The sequence below is a fragment of the Pecten maximus genome, chromosome 15 (genome assembly GCF_902652985.1).
Source record: "Pecten maximus chromosome 15, xPecMax1.1, whole genome shotgun sequence".
Lineage (NCBI taxonomy): Eukaryota > Metazoa > Mollusca > Bivalvia > Pectinida > Pectinidae > Pecten > Pecten maximus.
In genome coordinates this window covers 4400191-4421067 of record NC_047029.1, presented here as the reverse complement: position 1 = coordinate 4421067, position 20877 = coordinate 4400191, and the positions used below count along the sequence as shown (strand labels likewise).

At 36.0% G+C, this 20877-nt stretch overlaps 1 protein-coding gene across 1 annotated transcript; it reads left to right on the top strand.

The window, feature by feature from the left end:
- The first annotated feature begins 4311 nt into the window (after positions 1-4311).
- LOC117343546 (neurogenic differentiation factor 1-like) lies at positions 4312-20098 on the top strand. Its single transcript, XM_033905939.1, has 2 exons — positions 4312-4473; positions 16749-20098. The coding sequence occupies exon 2, from the start codon at positions 16766-16768 to the stop codon at positions 17906-17908; it is 1143 nt and encodes a 380-aa protein (XP_033761830.1). The 5' UTR covers positions 4312-4473; positions 16749-16765; the 3' UTR covers positions 17909-20098.
- Positions 20099-20877: the final 779 nt, after the last annotated feature.

Here is a 20877-nt window from a genome sequence, read left to right as displayed (position 1 = left end):
AAATAATAATTATAGTTATATGGCAGATTAATTTGTTTAAATTAGCTTTAAAATCGATTTAAACAGAAAATATATGATAGACAGGAGGAAGAAAGAGAGAGTAAGCCCGGATTCGATGTCAGTTTCGTATGGATAACTGTCAATATTTCCTATTTCTCCACTAGTTAACTTCTAAATTAAAGTCTGAATTTGAATCGTGTGAGGTACATGTATCAAACAAAACTCGTATCTGATTAGAGAAATTTCAAAATTATAAAAACAAATGGAATGTATTTCAAACATTGTCATCGAACAAACAATTAGGAGATTGGCAAATTCCTGTTCTAGATAAATCTGACCGTAGACCAGAACAGCGGTGCCGTATCTGGCCATGTAGTTTGAGAAATAGCTATTTACAACATACAAATACGTGAAGGAACTCCTAAACCCCTCAAAAGATAAGCCAGATTTAACATAATTATCTTAATTATTCCATTAATATATCTATACGACGGAACAGAAGATTTTCTCGTGATGCCAAAACAGCTACGAGATACTTGATAAATTGTCCGGGTTCTTAACTCCCAGTTTAAATCACCTCTATAGGCTTAGTGGGATTAAGTGCTTTAGGCAAACTTGGACATGTTTATTGTGAAAATTATAAAAAAGAAGTACACCATTTCTGCTCTTCCCCTCTCTGTTTGAGTGGTTTCCAGCCAGTTTCTAAGTAAAGTGACTAAGTGACTAGTGACAGTTAAAGCGACGCATTTTTCATTTTGAAATTCATCAACTAATTTTCAATTCATTTTCACAAATTTTATACACTATATCATCAATTCTATAACGAATATTCGAACATAAGATTTACTATTTATCAACTTCCGTCTTTCGGAATATTCTTTTTAACATTTTCCATTTTTTTTTTGTAAAATGTTTCGTCTTTTTGGAAAAAAGCATGTAATTTCATTCGAACTAGCACACTTTAACGATAGTTTAGTGAGACTGGCAATTGCTAGACGCCGGTGACCGATCCGGAATGGCTGTTCCGGCTTTGTATCAGCTATTGTATTAATTTAATTCTGCGTCATTGTCGTTTGTGTTTTGTGTTCCCATTCCTCCGTAAATATATTTTATGGTGTAATAACGACTTGCTTCCCACGAGAACTTGGCCGGACAGACTCCGGTCCAACTCCCGGTGACCATGGACACAAATCAGGCGTGTGTCCGGACAATGGACCCCGGCCCTGTCAGGATATTCAATTTGTCCGCCCAGTCTGATATTGATACATGTATATGTGATAAGATTCAGATACGTTGATACGTGAACTGAACTGCATTTGTTACGGAAGCGCCATGCCCGTCTATCCGAACCACTTCAATATTTGCCGTAACCGCGCAATGGCGTGGCTGTTACCCAGGAAACAACACTTCGGCACGTGCCACTCTAGGTGATACCGAAATTGACAAGGGCTGGAAAACAAGTGTTTGCTTTTGTTCACTTATTGATAATATCATAAATATCTTGGTAACTAACATCACATCATTTGACGCGATTGGAAATCCGGACTTTAGTTCAGGTTGGATTGAGTTTATATTTATTTTTGTATTTATTTTCAAATTATAAACATACCTTATGTTATAAAACTGACACACACAACTAGTTTATCAGTCCAGTAAAGTACCATTCGAATTTAATTTAGTTCTAAATAAAAAAAAAACATAATACGGGATTCAATTGTCAGTCCTGATTTGGGACACCGATCGATAACAAAATCATATCTATAGTCTACAAGGATTCAAATCGTCCAGGTGATTTTACCTATCAGTTTGACTTCAAAATTAAAATTAACAGTATATTCCGGAATATCCGGAAGCCTCACTTCATGTTGTAGATTAGACAATATAATTGACTGGCATTAGGGATCACTTTAATATCTTCACCAAACCCGAGATTTATTTGTGTGGTAATACTTTTTAACTTGATTTTGCATAGCGTAATGCCATCTCTTATTTCTAAATCAACCGAACGTCAGCTAACATGTATACTTAATTCTGTGTAACTTTGATTGGGGTAGATAAAGCGTCTTATACAGGTGTGAACGATTTGTAAGAATATGTTTCTTAAAGTCATTTGTCATTTTGATTACATATGTGTACTGTGATACTTGTTAAATTGTATGTGTTGTCCCAAGAATAGCACTGCAGTGCTGATGTTATTATGATACAAGTATATGCGATATCAAATAAAGGTTTTTGAGACATTTTCGAAATTTTGGAAATCAAATGACCCTGATAGTTTCTACGGTACACGTATTTCACACGAAAAACATAACAAAGATGTGTTTACGTTTTATCCCGCTGACTTAAAGAGGCTTGCCCGCAGAGAGATCAGAAAAATTGGCTAATAGAAAAAGATGTTTTACACATGACAGATTGTTGGAATTGTTGAGTTTTTCATTTTATTTTCCTTATAAAACGCTGAAAAGTGATATTAAAACCTCATTTTTAAATATTATTTATTTAATCGCAACCCGCAATAAGTCTAATTTGATTGACACATCAAAGAAACAAGCACGTGCACAGTGCCGCACAGTGATAACTTCAAAGGCAGCGGCGATTTACAAAGAAGATTTGCCGTTATATTCCATACATTTCCCTCTCAGGTTGAGTTTTAAAACGTCTTTTAAATACATATTCTATAATTGTTTTCTAGAAATAAAGTCGGAAAGCCTCTAATTTTGTCACATAGAAACGTGTACTGAAGTTTATTTAGTGATCGGAGATGTGCCGTTTACCGGTCCGTCTGCGGGTAAGCCTCTTTAACATTCTTAATATGTTGAGGCAAATTTTGATTTTTCTAATATCCCTTCGGGATTTTAACCACTTTGCCTTCACTGAATTGTCATGGATGGGCGAATTTTTAAAGCATACTTCATATACTAGTATTATCAAATTCATATTCAAAGTTAACATTTCACAACGATGTTGTTTGTCGCTAGCTGAAGAGAAATTTCTACAAATATTTTAGAAGAGGTAATAGGAGATGAAAGCAATCGTTAGTTGATAATTATTTGGCGTCATCAATCTGTCAATTTATGAATCCTTCTTACCCTATAGGGGTAGATCTGTTGGAAATACGACCTTTGAATCTCGCGGATCCTAATCATGGTAGAATTTAGTACTTGTGTCTAGTGGCAGATGTTTATTATCAAATACAAGCTAGAATTACATAAACGCGACTATCATTGTAGTTTAACAACAGAGTCATGTTACTTACGTAAGTTACAGTTTAGAGTGAAATCGAAATGAATAAATAGATTAAAATGTACAACGAGAATATGTTAACTTTGAATTGAAGATAAAGATAAGACTTATTTATCTCGGACAAAGCCCACTGAGAATATGTCATTGTTATTATCTAGGTTTTTCTTGTTTCCATATTGATTTGGTACCAAGTCCCTACCCTATGGTCCGTATATGTTTTTTTATTTGTTTTTTTTTATGACAGATATTCCACTCTTGTTTTACTGTTCAACATCCTTATTATACATTGTATGTAGTATGTATTCCATGGACCGTGAGGTCTACAGCCAATACATTAAATTAAAATCAATTAGATTAAAATAAATTGTATTACAATTAATTGATTTAGTGTTACGTATACATTATTTTATTATTTCCGTGTTGTTCTTATTTAACCATCAAACTACTCTTTTAATCATAATAGAGCTTATAAAGTTTGAATCGGATTGCATTTGAATATACAACAATACAGATACCGGACCGTGGAGATGGACATTTCTGTATAGTCTCTGTGACTATATCATCACTGAACTTTTGTGATTTTCTGTGATTGTTCTAGCCTGACCTCCTAGGTACTACATCATTTCTTTGTAGGATCTTTATAATCACCAAATGGCCAGCAGTTTTAATTATGCATACATTTCAGTGACCGTTAAACAAATACGCCTGAGTTGGCCATGTGTCCCTATAACGGTACACCTTTTAGATTGAAGGATTTCGATCCCCCTTGATCCTGGGGGTTACTCGTCAAACAAAAGCTTGAAACGATCCGCGGCGATCCAAGACCATAGTATAATTAACGATTATTTAGCAAATCATGACCATCCTGCTCGCTATCCATGTCCTCCAATCAGGGACTCCGGGGCGGGTACGTCACCACGGCAGTACCACGACAGATGTGGTAGCCCAACTCCGGCCCCAGAATCCCATTCACCAAGTGATATGTATATTTGCATAATAATTAGTCCCGTCCGCGGAGTGATATAAACGTGCTAAAAGTGACATATGGGATCAAACGGAAGTTGGAACTCTTCTGCGTGTGAGTCAAAGAGAGTGTAAAAATCTTCCGAACGTCAAATTCTCCCGGGACAAATTATTTTGCATGGAAAAACAGACTTCGTGACTCAAGTTGAGGAGTCTGAAGCAGGCATCGCCATAGAAGGAAGTACCTCTAACTGAAGCAAAGCCGAGGTAATAGTATCTTTTTATCTTTATCTTATCTCATTTTAACAAACAAGTTTATTTGTTCTATTTAATTTGATGTTTATTTACTTTAAAAAACATAGTTAAACCAGTTAGAGACATGTTTCCTATGTATGTACATACATTATTAGTACATACAGTATTAAAGGAAGGGGTGCACGTACTGGACATGGTACAGATATATTTTTTTTGAAGTAATTAATATGTTATGTGTGTCATGGATTTACGATTAATTCCTTATGATTACTACTAGTATGATGGAATAATACTTACACAAATTCGGTTTTACTTTTGTTTGCTATTTGATTGCTTTTCCAGGCATGATTCTTCATATATTAGTCATGTTACGATAATTAGATATACAATATCTTAGTCAGTGGTCATGTCAAAATGGAGTCATCATAACCCATATTACCTAAAATATTAAAAAAAAAAAAAAAAAACAACTTTGCATTAAATTTATTTTATATTATAAATAACCTGTATCAACTAGGTTTTATTTTCATATATATTATTTATGCTTGAAATATTTGATTAAATATATGAAAAAAATGATCAAAATATGTGTTTGAATGACGGACAGTAAATGACCATGAATTGTGAGTTAATCAGTATATTTTAACACAGTTACGATTTGTACATATTACACAGTTTAACGTAATATCACAATATTTGTGCACGTGCGGTAAAGATCACGTGATTAGTTACAGAAATAACCATGTTAGAAGCTGAGTTCGTTCTACTTCCTAACAACACTTTATCTAAGTTGTGGAATATTGCTTAATATCACTTTATCTTACTGGTGGAATATCGCTTAATATCATTATATCTTAATGTTGGAATATCGCTTAATATCATTATATCTTAGTGATGGAAAATCGCTTAATATCACTGTATCGTATTGGTGGAATATCGCTTAATATCAATATATCGTAGTGGTGGAATATCGCTTAATATCAATATATCGTAGTGGTGGAATATCGCTTAATAAGACTATATGTTAGTGATGGAAAATCGCTAAATATCACTCTATCTTATTGGTCGAATATCGCTTAATATCACTTTATTTTATTGATGGAATATCGCTTAATTATACTATGTGCTAGTGATGGAATATTTTTTATATCACTGTATCTTAGTGACGGAATGTCGCTTAATATCACTTTATCTTAGTGACGGAATATTACTTAATAACGTGTACACTGTATCTATACCAGGAAAATATCTACTTCATAACAACACTTTATCTAAGTTGTGGAATATTTCTTAATATCACTTTATCTTACGGGTGGGATATCGCTTAATATCACTTTATTTTATTGATCGAATATCGCTTAGTAAGACTATATGCTAGTGGTGGATTATTGTTTTATATCACTGTATCTTAGTGACGGTTTTAGTGACGGAATATCGCTTAATATCACTATATTTTAGTGACGGAGTATTACTTAATATCCCTATATCTTAGTGGTGGAATATCACTGAATAACACTATATCTTAGTGGTGGGATATCACTATTTCAGTGACGGAATATTGCTTAATAACGTAAATACCGTATCTGTACCAGGAGAATATCGCTTAACAACATTATATTTATCTAGTGGAATTTAACAACACTATATTTGTGGAATATCGCTCAATAGTATATAATAGTATATAATCCGCTTAATAGCGGAAATAAACATCAATATTCCTATATTTTCCTGGTGGAATATCGCTTACTAACACGATCCTATTTGTAGGTTAAACAACAATGTATCACTGCTTTGAGAAATACACGTGCATATTCCATTACCGAAAAATAGTACTTTTTCATGTTCAAACAAATTACAAAATTAAATTGAGGCCTGTAAAAACCAATCAGAGAATTTGAACTCAAAAGTCGGTATTTATGAACATCTTTAAATGTGACGTCTTAAAGGCTTTAATTAAAATCTGAGGTAATTAGCCATAGCTGCATGGAGATAATCTGATTGTGTTTTTAGAAATAACCGTTATATTTTATGAGTGTGGCTGGTAATTTGGCATTTGTCTTGAGTGCAGAGACAGGGATATTCATCACATAAGTGGAGAATTTGTTATTGCTGACAACACTACAATATTATGTTTGTTACATTTTCTAACAAGCAAATTCCTAAATAATACTATTTACTCCCGGAATCCACTTCCTATCAAAAATCAAGTAAATCATACAAAGTAGCTGATACTGATTATAAATTCTACCGACAAGATTATACAACCAGCATCTTCATCTTTATATATATGTAAACATATCCCAAACTATATTAACTGTGGTATAACTAATCACAGCTTAACACCAATTCAAATTCTGGATAAATCATTTCTCGTAAAACTATAAATTGACATTTCTTTTTTACATAACCCTATAGAACTCTTCAACCTTTTCCTATCTGCTTATTATAAGAAATTCACACTCAGGTTTTGAACAAAAGAAGAAATTAGATTTGAACTGATCAAGTTATTAAGGTAATCACCTTTTGAATAAAATGGGCCCTTAACTGGGCGACGAAAGCCCTGGCAATAATTTATTGGACACCTATTAATTACAAATATCTTACAAATGATATACATTGTATCATCATCATCATCATCATCATCATCATCATCATCATCACCATCGTCGTCGTCGTCGTCGTCGTCGTCGTCGTCGTCGTCCAAATACCAATTAAGGATTACAGTGTCCTTCATATCATCATTACGACATCATAACATTTGGCATGTGTCAATAATTATTACCAACAGAGCGGAAGATGTGCGTAATTCATCTAATAGGAAGCACGATTTGATCTTGAAATATATTATCATTTACTCGTTTTAGTGTGAATTTATACCATCAATATGACCTCCACTAGGAAAAAACCTGACATTTTCAAAATTTGTGGAGAATTATTTTTTTGAAAATTATTAAGACTTGTGTACAATCGATTGCTTTTATCTATTTAGATCAAACTAACGATTCATAAAATAAGCGCTTTGTCTTGTTTTGTTTTAAACAACTATATTACAAAGTTTATGTAAGCGAAGACGTTATCACGTCACGATAAGAACGTCATACGTCATCACAGGCCAATATTACGTAATCTCAGTATGCGTTCATTTACCCATTAACTGTTTTCACGCCTGGGCGTTAATTACTACAGCTATATTTTTTCATTAGCTTTTTAAGATTTTTTTTAATTAATATTAAATTGATTTAAACAAAATATTGCGATAAAATGAAGCAGCCTTTTTAGATGTCTATGACGTCATCATAGTCCCCCGAGCAATGACATTTACAATATGTTATCTGAGCTACGTTGTATATACAAATATGTATACGTTTGTATCAGGGGACTGCGTTACCAATGTAAACATATCAAATTGAGGCGTATTTAGCCGGTACACAAATCGAAAATGGATGTAATTTGTGTGTAATTTGTATACAAATGGATTACCATAGATTCCTAATGATAAGCCATGCCGAAAATCTTGTAACTATGTATACAACTACGATAATTATGGAGTGCTAGAGTTCGACTAAGGATTCATCGAGCCCGTATCGCTGTGATCACAAGTTGGGCACGCGTGAGGGTGAAGCCGTGTTAATTGCGGGTGCCGAACTGGTGTATTATTATGATTTACGCGGACATTTGACTGTCAAGTTTCAATAAAAATCCGGAATAAACATAGCTAAATTATAGAGTTTCCAGAACAAACAGACAATAAAAGGGATTCTTTCTGTCACTGTCTTAGCGGTGTCCAGTCAATGGTCATTCAGCTTCACAATGACCACTTGATCAAGTGGCGATATTAGCGGCAGGTGTGATCCCTAATCATACGCCCGGTCATGCAAACCAGTGTCCGGCCCGGCTTTTATGTCTTCCCTGTGGTCAAGACTAATATTGAAATCAGAGGCGTAAAATCAAGTATCCGGAATTCGGTCTGACGATCAAGTGCGAGGCAGTTCTGTGGTCCCTAGTACTCTCAATGGTAATGATGGCGAAGTGTCCCGCTACGTTTGAAGTGTCGCTTCATTAGGTTTTTTGGCAAACAATGACGATTTTCATACTTTTGAAAAGGAACCATGACAAATATTAATGCGATTCGCCCATGATCTAGGGGCAAATGGGAAAGTCTAATTAACACAAAAAGACAATTCATCCTATTGTTAGGGCACGTGTCCGAGTACGAATTGAGGTGTAGTGACGGGGTTTTGAAACAGTTTTGTGCTGTTTGACAATTAGACAAGTCTTCAGATTGTTATTTTCGAGTACAATCATTTAGATTCCAGATTATATTAAGTTAAAAGCGATACAATCCGAACCTTGCTAGTTTTTACAGTGATTTTCTGAACCTTGCTAGTTTTTACAGTGATTTTCTGAACATTGCTAGTTTTTACAGTGATTTTCTGAACATTGCTAGTTTTTACAGTGATTTTCTGAACCTTGCTAGTTTTTACAGTGATTTTCTGAACATTGCTAGTTTTTACAGTGAAGTTCTGTTCGGCAGTATGTTTCGACTCTAGGAAGAGGTTTTACATTGTAGGTGACAAACTTTACACATGTAAACGTAGATTGGACAGGGATCAGTGTGTCCGCTTGACCATGCATTATTGCTCCGGACATGTAGCAGATGTCCTGTGGCGCCTATACTTAATAGGCACGTGCTGTCCACGTGCTTACAGCTAACATCGTTACACATTCATTTAATTTACGACGTCACAAAATATCATTTTTTTAAATTTTTGCAACGACAACATATATGTTGGTTTTTTTTTAGTTAGATTAAAAAGCTGTTGATTTAAATATCATATTTACTTTAAAATGAGTATTACACATTTGCAAACGGGACTTTGAAGTTGATCATGTTGGTTCGTGCGATAGCACGCAGAGGTCATATGTAGGAAGGAAAGTGATTCCAGTCAAGAATCGAACCCTGGCGGTCTCATCTGTGGTGAAAGACGGAGGCACTATCCATTGCGCCATCAAACAATCTTCCATTGATACTGATGGAACAATAACTTTCATAATTAATTATAAAATTTACGACATACAATAAGGAATATCATTCCTAGCTTTCTGTATTGATACGGAAACCTCCGATAATGCCTTTGAAATAAAAAATATAAATGTACGTCTCGGATATGCCACTTTCGGATCATTCATATTGTCAGCATATTTTGAAATGTACTTTCTTTTGTCTGTATATTGAACAATGACGAGCTGTAGGTACTGAATCACGTTGAATCATATTAGATAAATGAAAAGTTGCATGAGATTCTAAGATACTGTTATTTAGTTATATGTATTGAGTGTTAAACGTCATATCAAAACTACAAATCTCGAACTCCTCCTGGTATTCCACGGTCAAGTCCGCATCAGGAGGACAAGTATACATGACTATGTACCCATGACTGTCATTATTACAACCTCTAAGTCAGTCGTACATTGTCTATTTGTAAATTATTAATCTAACATCGATTTCTTTACGAACTTAGAAGATGACAGGGGTATAGGGTGTTGTGTGACCCGTGTATGGCGTCCATTAAAGTACATGGCCCCATGAGAACGGGGCTAGACATCGACCCGCAGCCCCATGGGAGTCAGGCCAAGCCGTTATGGACTGGTACCTGTGATTAAACTTTGATGTGGGGGCTATAATTGTCTCCCTGACAATAGTCATCACGTCAGTATCTCAAAAACGCCAGTTTTATTCTCAGTCACATGGATACAAGCAAGGTAATTTACAATTCTAGGAAATTTTGTAAATATTTTATAAGTTTAATCAAAATATATCGCTGATTGGAGAGGAGATACCGCTGATAACTTCACTTGTCTTCTCTCCAAACACTCAACCATCTCTATATCGCGGGCCATGTTGACGAATTAATTAGTTATACACCTGATGTAGACTGCCGAGCAGTGACAGTTGTGCGGGCCTCGTTCCTTTGTGGAGTTGAAGAGTGAGACAAGTTACCTCATTAATTTCTGTACGGTAGATATACAACAGATTAGAGTTTTTATTGATCTACATATGTCGTGTATTATGACGATTTCTGTCTGACTAGCAAACACTGTATTGATAAACTCGGTAGCGCTCACTCAGAGTCCCGTTATGTTTCTCCGGGAAAAAAATGAACAGATGGCACACAAGTCTGGAGCCTCGTTTACAGCAAATCATGTGACGTAATTTCACGCGCGGTGGGAGTCACGTTTAATTTAGAAAACGAAGACGGGCACCGAAGCCGGCACGAGTAGAATTAGATTGTCATCGACTAAAGCCTGTGTAGGGGGAATGAGAACAAACTAATTTAATCATATCAATTGATATAAGATTGTCCTGCCATTTGTGTTATTGTTCCGCAGAGGCCGTAGGCAAATTTGGACTATCAGAGTTTTCTAATTAGCATTTAAAAATACACCCGTCTGAAATTAAATGCTATATGCAGCTAGTTGTTTTATGTGTTGCGCGAGCTGATGTGTGCGCGTGATTAGTTGATGGAGCTTGTCAGCAGTACGAGCGATTGAACGGCGGCACCATGAGAATAGATGGCCCCAGGGTGTATGGGATACACAGTCCCAGGGAATATTGAATAAACTGCCCGAGGGTGTCGTAAATATACGTCCAGGAGTATACTGAATAAACCTCCCGGGTTGTCAAAAATATACAGCCCGGTGGAACACTTGGTAAATAGTCCCAGAAGTTGAAATTTCCGAGTGGTCGGGTATAGGACAGTGCTACCCCACTTGCCTTTCACCTATATGTGGCCGGGGTTCGATTCTCCGATCGGATGTGAAATGTTATTGGATCACGCGCTGGACAATGTGTATTTCTCCCCGGGTACTCTGGTTTCCTCCTACAGTAACACCTCTCGCGCGCTTCCATACGGGCCAACACGCATGATTAATATACGCTCATAAGTATAACATGTACACAATTTTTATAAAATAAATACAATTTACACTTTCCATGGGCGTCAGGGATTAAATGATAGTAATTAACACTTCCTGATTCCAAATGGAGGTATTAGTTTGAGAGAATAGTATCTCCATGATTTTATTCATGTTCTTGATTCCGAGAATATATTTTCCCGTGAAAAAGGCAGTCCGAGGTGTTAGGAAAATAATAACAACAAAGTATTTAATTTACTTCGTGGTAATGTAAAAGTTAATTTGCGCATTCATAGTTGTATTTGTTTGAATTGTGTGTTGAGTTTGAATGAAGATGAGCCTTTTTATTCAATAAATGACCGGTAATAACTGACACTTAAATATTCTTTCTGCAATTTATCTAGAATACAAATGATGTGTAAATTTAAATAAAAAAAAATCTATTGTCCGTCCATACTTGTAAGTAATTATATTAATTCTCTAATTTGTTAAATTGGTAAATTATTTATGTGTGGAATTGATATTATAGCTATAGCTAGCAAAGATAATGATTATCAGAGCGATAGACCGATCACGTGACCAATCGTTTAGGATAACACAAAAAAATGCCATTTGCTTGGAAATGTAATAAAACCAATTTCTGAACGTATACAATTGTCCCGGACTGAATTCCGCGGTGTCGGGTATCCTTAAAAGCCAAGACCGTCAAGTGGCCTGCGGTAAAGTATGGATATATACCATACACAGGATCAAATACAATATAGAAACGGACAAAACGCTTTAATCTAGAAATATAAAAACAGCAAATATAGCATGCTTCATGAGTATTCGAAGGTGTATACACCTGCGTTACACAACAAGTGATATCACGTGAAATATGCATTTCCTTTAATATTGTCATAATATGCGAAATGTAACGTTAATGCACATGTATATGTCGAAATTTTATCAACACTTTGAATGATTAGCTGTGGAATTTTCTCAATACATTTATTTCCTGATCGGTATATACGGATAAACAGTAAACAATATTTCTATTTTTAAGGAATTCCAATTGTTATATACCACAGCCAATCAAATACACCCTTCCTGTTACCTATTGAGAAAAATAACGAGCATATGCAATGAATGATTTTAACAAGAATTTGTCATAAGTCATAAACGGTGTAGTTGAAGTTAGAATTGTCGTCTAATAGCCTTGTGATTTTCTTGTTAGACATTAGTATGGCGTTGATCTTGTATGCCCGTTCCCGGCTGCCAGACAGAAACTTTATCTTTTACACTATGCCATTTCGTTACTGGTCTTAAAGTTAAACATGTCGATCAAACTGCGCCGAAGCGTGAAATTTGTTGCGGATACATCCCCCTTGTCAAATGGCACGTGACACCACAGGGAAGGTTGTCGCGTGCCTGTCGCGTGCCTTGGGTATAAATTGGAGCTAATATGTAATCTAATTTAGGTCCCGGTCTGGGTGGGGAAAGGAAGTGAATTGGTGGTGTTATTTTCTATTAGCTGGTGATTAACGGAAGGTGTACACCAGCTTTGTATCCAAACACAGGAAACAAAATCTCAGTATCAAATACACAAACATTTCCTTTGATCTGAGGTCCCGGATGTATCCGGACAAATCACGCACGAGGATCGAAGACAGTCCTTTAAAGATTCAATCGACTTCCTTCCAATATTAAATATCATGAGCGCTTCAAATGTATAGCACACATGCAAAATAGAAACGTTTAACTCTCTTTTCACATGTTTAAATTTGCATGAAAATACCAATACAATTTGTATATAAACTGACTGGAAAGAAGATTAAATATCTAAATGGCTGTAAATTAGACCCATCGCGCCATACAATGTAATTATAACCGTGTTGTTGACAGTGCACTTTGAGGCTGGCTGTCTAATAAAAAAAACTGTCGGTAATGGTCATAAGCATTAAACCTCGCTGTGGTATAAATATTCTGTATGTAATACATATAACAAAGTGCTTGATATGATCCTGGTTTTCGTCTCATGGGATTCGGTATATAGGATTCGTAACCACATTGTTCCAGAAAAAATACTGTTAACCATTTGATGAAATATTTCGTAAAAAATCTTTCTAGGCATCGCCTCATACAGTATTCGTGTACAAAATAATTCTTCATAAGCTTTCAGGCCTTCCTACTCTGGAGACGGATTTTATTTGAGCTGTAAAACTTGTTTCCAAATCCAAGTCTTTGAACTATGCCGTACGTTTTACACTATACTTACAAATGAAGAGAATAAAGTTTGTTTTAAAATATTCTTTAATACCGCGCACGTTTGTTGCTCTGGACAGTTTTACTACTCTACACATTGAAGAGTTCGCAATACTCGTGACGACCGTGACTCGATACATTTTATTGTCTAATGAGTACCTGACAACTTGACGACACATCCTTCTCGTGTCCTAGTTATGCTTAGCAACATATCTATAGGTCAAGACGCTTAAAAATAAAGTAACATTTCTGAGACGGATTTAATAAACAAAACCTACGTGTGACCAAATTGTGTTTAGCAATACATATGTAGGCCAACATGGTTGAGAAACATCACTGTATCACCAGACAAAACCTTCGCATGTAAGCTTATGCTTTTTACGACAGTGATGGCTAATAAACACGGGATTGGAGCGTTCTCCGTGTTCATTAGAGCGAAACGTAAAATAACCCGCAAAGGAAGACGTTGGTGCCAGCCCTGAGTGCGCATGCTCCGACAGCACATTTGTTCACAAATATCGCCAGATGGCAGAACTCGGCTACAAAGGACTGCACTGTAAATCTAACCCGCTATCTTACACCTTATGGGCCCGTAATAAATGGATGTTTGATTTCATTGGGTAGTACCTTCTTAACGCTGTCGGGAGCCAGACAATCGAGATACGATGACTTGGGGGAAATCACTCCGAGAAAAAAAGTAAATGTGATTAATGTGTTCGTAAAGCCGGTGAATTTTTATATAAAACATAATCTCTAACGGAACATTGTAATTAATGGATTCCCGGTCAATAAGTGTGTTAGGAGTCGGTTTTTATATAAAATACAATCATTCCATCCCGACTGCATGCTGTGATACTGATCAGGGTGGAACACGTGAAATTGACATCATTTGTAATAAAAACATATAGGACTGTACTTGTCCTCACAGAATGTCAGGGCTGGAACAATTGAAATTAACAGCTATGAACACTGACATAATAATGAAATCATAATTCAAACTCAAAACCAATCAACGGGTGCGAAATGTAAACAAAAAATATAAGTATGCTTGGAGACTCACGAGAAAATTAATTTTTGTTATTTATTTTTATGAGGTAATGAAGAGATAAAACCATTCAAATTCACTGACCAATGATTGAAAGGGATAAGATAATCAATAATCAATGTTGTCAATCTGCCACTGTTAGCGGTATTACACTCAGCATATTTATTAAAAGTTTTACCATAGTTTTAACGTTTTGTAGAATACATAGATGGAAGTAGTTACAATGCGTGAAAATACATGCATTCAAACAGATTTCTACATCAATATATTGTTCTGGAATGTAATCAGATACTGTATGTAGATTGGTTCCATCCAAATATCATCAGTCAGTGAAATATTTGTACTATAAATACCTGTATTAAAATGCCTTATATGAAAGACGTTTTCGATTTAATGCCGAAGATATTTTTTTGCCTTATATTTTTTTTTCAATTACCTTTGCACATTTGAAAGATACAAAATCAACATCTCAATTCTGTATTAGTCTTGAGATTATACATCTCATCAACACCACATAAATGAACTTGATAGCGTTACACTCAGAAACATTAACTTTCCGTTACCTTATGGTAGCATTCCAACCCAACTTGTTGATGAAATTATTGGTCACAACTCATTTACTATACTTGAGACTGCTGCAGCTGTTGGTATGGTCTGCTACTGTTATGATCTTCACTGAAATTTGCATTAATTTCTGATGCTAGGTTTAAATTAGTGTTTACCAACTATTAACTACATTTATCTTCTCTAGTAAAGTTTTTTGACTTACAGACAAAATAAGTCCATTACTTTATGCTTTATCAGAGCATATATTTTGTAATTGTGATGGTTATTTTTTGTTTTAGGATGTTGATTATCATTTCTATTGTATCTTAAGCATTGCTGTTTCTTCGTCATTGTTGACGTTATGGCCTTTGGTGACGCCATTTTTTTTTTGCTGTGATTTTTACTCACGTAGTTAAAACTTGTTATCCAAGCATACGTCACATCTATTGGACCTGCTCTCGGCTTGTCACGCTGTCTGCCGCATTGCTTTTTATTGACGCCATTTTGATCATTTTGTGTAAAGGAGACTTAATACTTCCGAATCGGAAACTGTCGTAATACCATTAGGCATTGGAAAATCAATACAATGTAATGGGGATATGTCGCTAAAACCTTTCATATATCATATCGATAGCTGGCCATTTGTGTAGTGCGTCATCGAACACTCCGATTGTATAGATACCGTAGAATTATGGAAAAATTTAGCGGCCTACTTGGCAGTATTATCGCGTTGAATGTTCAAGTGATAATGTTTAGTCAGCATACAGTTATGTAACGAAGTATAAATTACAGACAAAAATTCCAAACTTGTTGAAGATATCGTACAGTTTTACGACAGGATTAGATTATCTAACTCCACGGTTTTATATCGGTCCTTCTACCTAACAGTGAACATTTCTTTTCCGAAGGAGTGTGTTGATGTCGGTAACGGACCCCCAGATAAGTTGACAATTTATACTCGACAGTGTCCTAAATCAGAAGAGGAAAGTGATTATTGATTATTAGTGATAAAACGCGTGTACATAATGGGAGGGGTATTGTAAACAATGGTTAAGTACTGATCAACAACACATCACGTTTAATTGTGGCAATAACGGTATGTTGATGAGGAAACAGATTTTTTATTATCACTAAGAGATCACAAACACCATTAGAATGACTACATACAAGCATGTTCAATGTTCATGACAATATGTTTAAAATATTATGATGGTATTCTGTCTCTCGATGACTCGAAATGCAACCCATCCAAACTTTATCATACAAACAGTGCTATTGTGACTCAATAATCCAACTGTTGAAGTAATCATCATTTTCCCTATTGCATTAAAATTTCGTTTCCTTGTACATTTGTATCTAAAGATTATATCCGAAGTGGTTTTATTTGATGGAACATTTGTATGACAATGTATGTGATAGCATTCCACACACTAATTTGTGCGGAAAATCTTATTGACACTGGCTAAATATTGATAAAAAGTGACATAGATTCATTTTCGTCATTTCTCGACTAAAGTATTGGTTTTCCACTTCACAGATAACATAACCGAGAAGATGCCGATCAGACTTACAGACGAGGAACACAGCGATTTAAGCCTTGATGATTTCGCCACGACAAGTAGCACCGGAACTGACGTAATGAGGTTAGACGGGACCGAAAGTGAACTTGGAGAGGAGGATATATCTGAATTCGATGAAATGAGCGACGATTGTGACTCAGAACAAAAGGGATCAGACGATGGCATGTCGTCAAACAAAGACCAAAAATCAGGGAAAGAAAAAGGTGAACAAGAAGCAAAGGTGCCCAAGAAACGCGGACCGAAAAAGAAACAAATGACTAAAGCACGCGTAGTGAAACTTCGAATTCGTCGCGTGAAGGCGAATACACGTGAGAGAAATCGTATGCATGGTCTAAATGACGCACTGGACGAGCTACGTGAACATGTGCCTTGCTACTCCAAAACACAGAAACTTTCGAAGATAGAAACGTTACGACTTGCCCGCAACTACATATATGCCTTGGCCGAAATTTTGAAATCGGGAATGAAACCTGATAGCGTGTCATTTGCTAAAGCTCTGTCTAAAGGTTTGTCTCAGAATACAATGAACTTGGTGGCCGGAGGTCTTCACCTTAATCCGCGCACGCTTCTACCCGAATCTTCCTTCTCCAAACCTTACCAGTTCTACTTCAACAATTCCTACGATCTCTGCTCGACAGGTAGTTCCACCGTGCCTTACTCTACCCCCTACCCAATGCAGCAAATGGCAAACAGTTATAGCCAGCCTGTCAACAGCACGCCGATGCCAGTTCATTCTGTCCCGATATCCCGTCAACCCATCACTTCCTGTCCAAACAATATGTCGCCAATCCACGCTTCCGCTCAGCCTCTTTCCTATATGACACCACGGAACAATAGCCCGTTACAAGCACAGACAGCTAACTCGTCTCTGCAGATAGAAGCTATGACATCTTCTAATTTTCTTCGATGTGACAATTCAGTGGATTACCAGTGTAACGGTATGGCACCAGGTATGTACGCTAATTCTAATGCGATGGTCGGACCTGTGCCCAGTGTTCCGGATTGTAGCTCCTATACGTTGCTTGATGACCTCGTGGAATTTCAGACAGACGCGCACGTAGATACAGATCTCGCAATGATGAACACAACGGCAAATTTGTTTGACGTGACAGGGTGATGTGACGTCATTTTGCAGGATACGTACGTTATTGGTTAATATAGTGTCAGCATTTTATGTGTACGTTTTATATGACGTCATCATTCATAAATTTTGACATGGTGACGTGACACCAAAGTGGCTTACAAATTAAATATGTATAGGATTCGGATGTCTATTTCTTTTAATAACAGACATGTCGAAATTAAAGGATAACATTCGACTACCTTGGTCATAAAATAAATAATCATGAAGATCAGATATCATGATTTGTGCATGAACGTTACCTTATTTATCGGATATACTGAATGGGTTCGTCTTGTGAGCTGGCAGTGTTCAGGTGTAATTACACGATAAGGAAATGTTGATTAGACAAAAACTTGGCTCACATGCATTCCCACGTTCTGGTCACCTTCACAACCTCGCTAATGGATGCGTGTGTTATAAAATATTGATGGGGTAACGTGAATCACCAGGTCCACTGTTGGCTGCCAGTCCACGAGGCGAGTGTTTCGCACGTGCCTTTTGTCACGTGATATTTCTAGTCAGTCTCACAAACAATTTACATGTCATAAACAATTACTTCCTCTTAATATTCTTAATTAGTTCGATTGTTTTCAGAATTAATTATAAACTGATGAAATAATATTTAATTACAAATAGAAGTGCTTTATAAAATATGTATCCATATGCAAATGTTTGTATCTATAATTGATTTCATCATATTGAATATCAAAACATTTTTATGAATAGTTTATATTTTACAATTTGAGCATTTCATATCAAAATCCATCCATATAAAATGTTCTGAATCACTGCTTTTTATACATTAACAATGTGCCTATTACAATATTTTGATACAAACCCAATGTACTTATGATTGATTAATGGATATCTACATATATTTACTTAGAACGTAGACTACCGTAGAAACATGTTAGTGTGTTTAATATATATTACATCATTGATCAGCTAAATGCTACTGTATTGTGGACAGCCAATCCTGTTGACTTCTTATATATAAGCTTTATACTCGACACAATTAAAACCTGGTTGGTCCAGTTATGCGTTCGGTTTGGCATAAATGATTTCCTAAAGTCATATTCTAAATATGATACTTACATATATTACATAACCTTTTGGTAAATATGATATATATATATATATTACATAATTTTTCGCACCATTGATGGCCTATGGACATTATTTCCTCTCTCTAGATCACGTTTTATTTGTCCTGTCGATATAATTCTGATTTAATTTAGACGAGTTAGTAGTTATTTGAAATACATGTAGTTGACACTTTAATGTGATGCATGTAAATGCATATTTCACTATCAAGGACGATAAAATCGGGAAAGTATTGGTTTTTCAACTTGTGATGCTATGCCTTATTGAATGATCAGACTAATACACGGGATAGTACAATGGTCCGTTTTATGAATGGGAGTAAATTTATACTTGTGTTTGCAAAATGTCATGACATTTAATGAAAATCAACATTATTAACCTTTTGTGCTATTAAGAAAAGTCATTGGCGGCATATTGATAAGGGAGATAATTCACACTGATATCAATTTACTTTGTAATACTAAACATCACCTATGATTTCTATGTTAGATTATGTTTCAAGTCACAACAGGTCACGGTGAATATGCAATATTTCCACACTCGCGTAGAGTATTATGTTTCATGCAATTTACACTTTATACAATAAATGTTCAGCTATTTACCCTTGTAATGAGCAGAAAATTCTGCTTTATTGTTTACTCGGTGTCATTCCTCAACATGGACATTCGCAATATAACAGGAAGGTTAGAAGGTGGGGTCACGTGATAGGGTGCACGGATGTTAAACTGGCAACACCCATACGGAACACAAATAAAGAAGGCTATTCGGTACAAGAATTTCAATCGTCTATAAAACTACCCGTCGATGAGCTTCGACTCAACTTTACATAAGTTAGGACATAAAAAACGCTCTGACGAGTCCTAGAAGGACACGACAGTTGTATGATGTCCCTAACACTAATGACAAGTTCTAAAAGAACGAGACAGGGTTATGATGTCCCCAACATCACTGACGAGTCGTATAAGGACGAAACGGGCCTATGATGCCCCTAACATCAATGACGAGTCATAGAAGGACGAAACGGCACCTATGATGTCCCTAACATCACTGACGAGTCCTAGAAGGACAACATATGTTATGATGTCCCCTAACATCACTGACGAGTCCTAGAAGGACAACATATGTTATGATGTCCCTAACATCAATGACGAGTCCTAGAAGGACAACATATGTTTATGATGTCCCTAACATCACTGACGAGTCCTAGAAGGACAACATATGTTTATGATGTCCCTAACATCAATGACGAGTCCTAGAAGGACAACATATGTTTATGATGTCCCTAACATCACTGACGAGTTCTAGAAGGACAACATATGTTTATGATGTCCCTAACATCACTGACGAGTCCTAGAAGGACAACATATGTTTATGATGTCCCTAACATCAATGACGAGTCCTAGAAGGACAACATATGTTTATGATGCCCCTAACATCAATGACGAGTCCTAGAAGGACAACATATGTTTATGATGTCCCTAACATCAATGACGAGTCCTAGAAGGACAACATATGTTTATGATGCCCCTAACATCAATGACGAGTCCTAGAAGGACAACATATGTTTATGATGTCCCTAACATCAATGACGAGTTCTAGAAGGACAACATATGTTTATGATGCCCCTAACATCAATGACGAGTCCTAGAAGGACAACATATGTTTATGATGTCCCTAACATCAATGACGAGTCCTAGAAGGACAACATATGTTTATGATGCCCCTAACATCAATGACGAGTCCTAGAAGGACAACATATGTTTATGATGCCCCTAACATCAATGACGAGTCCTAGAAGGACGAGATAGGTTTATATTATTATTCTATTGATATATTCATGTTTGAAGGTGCTATTCACT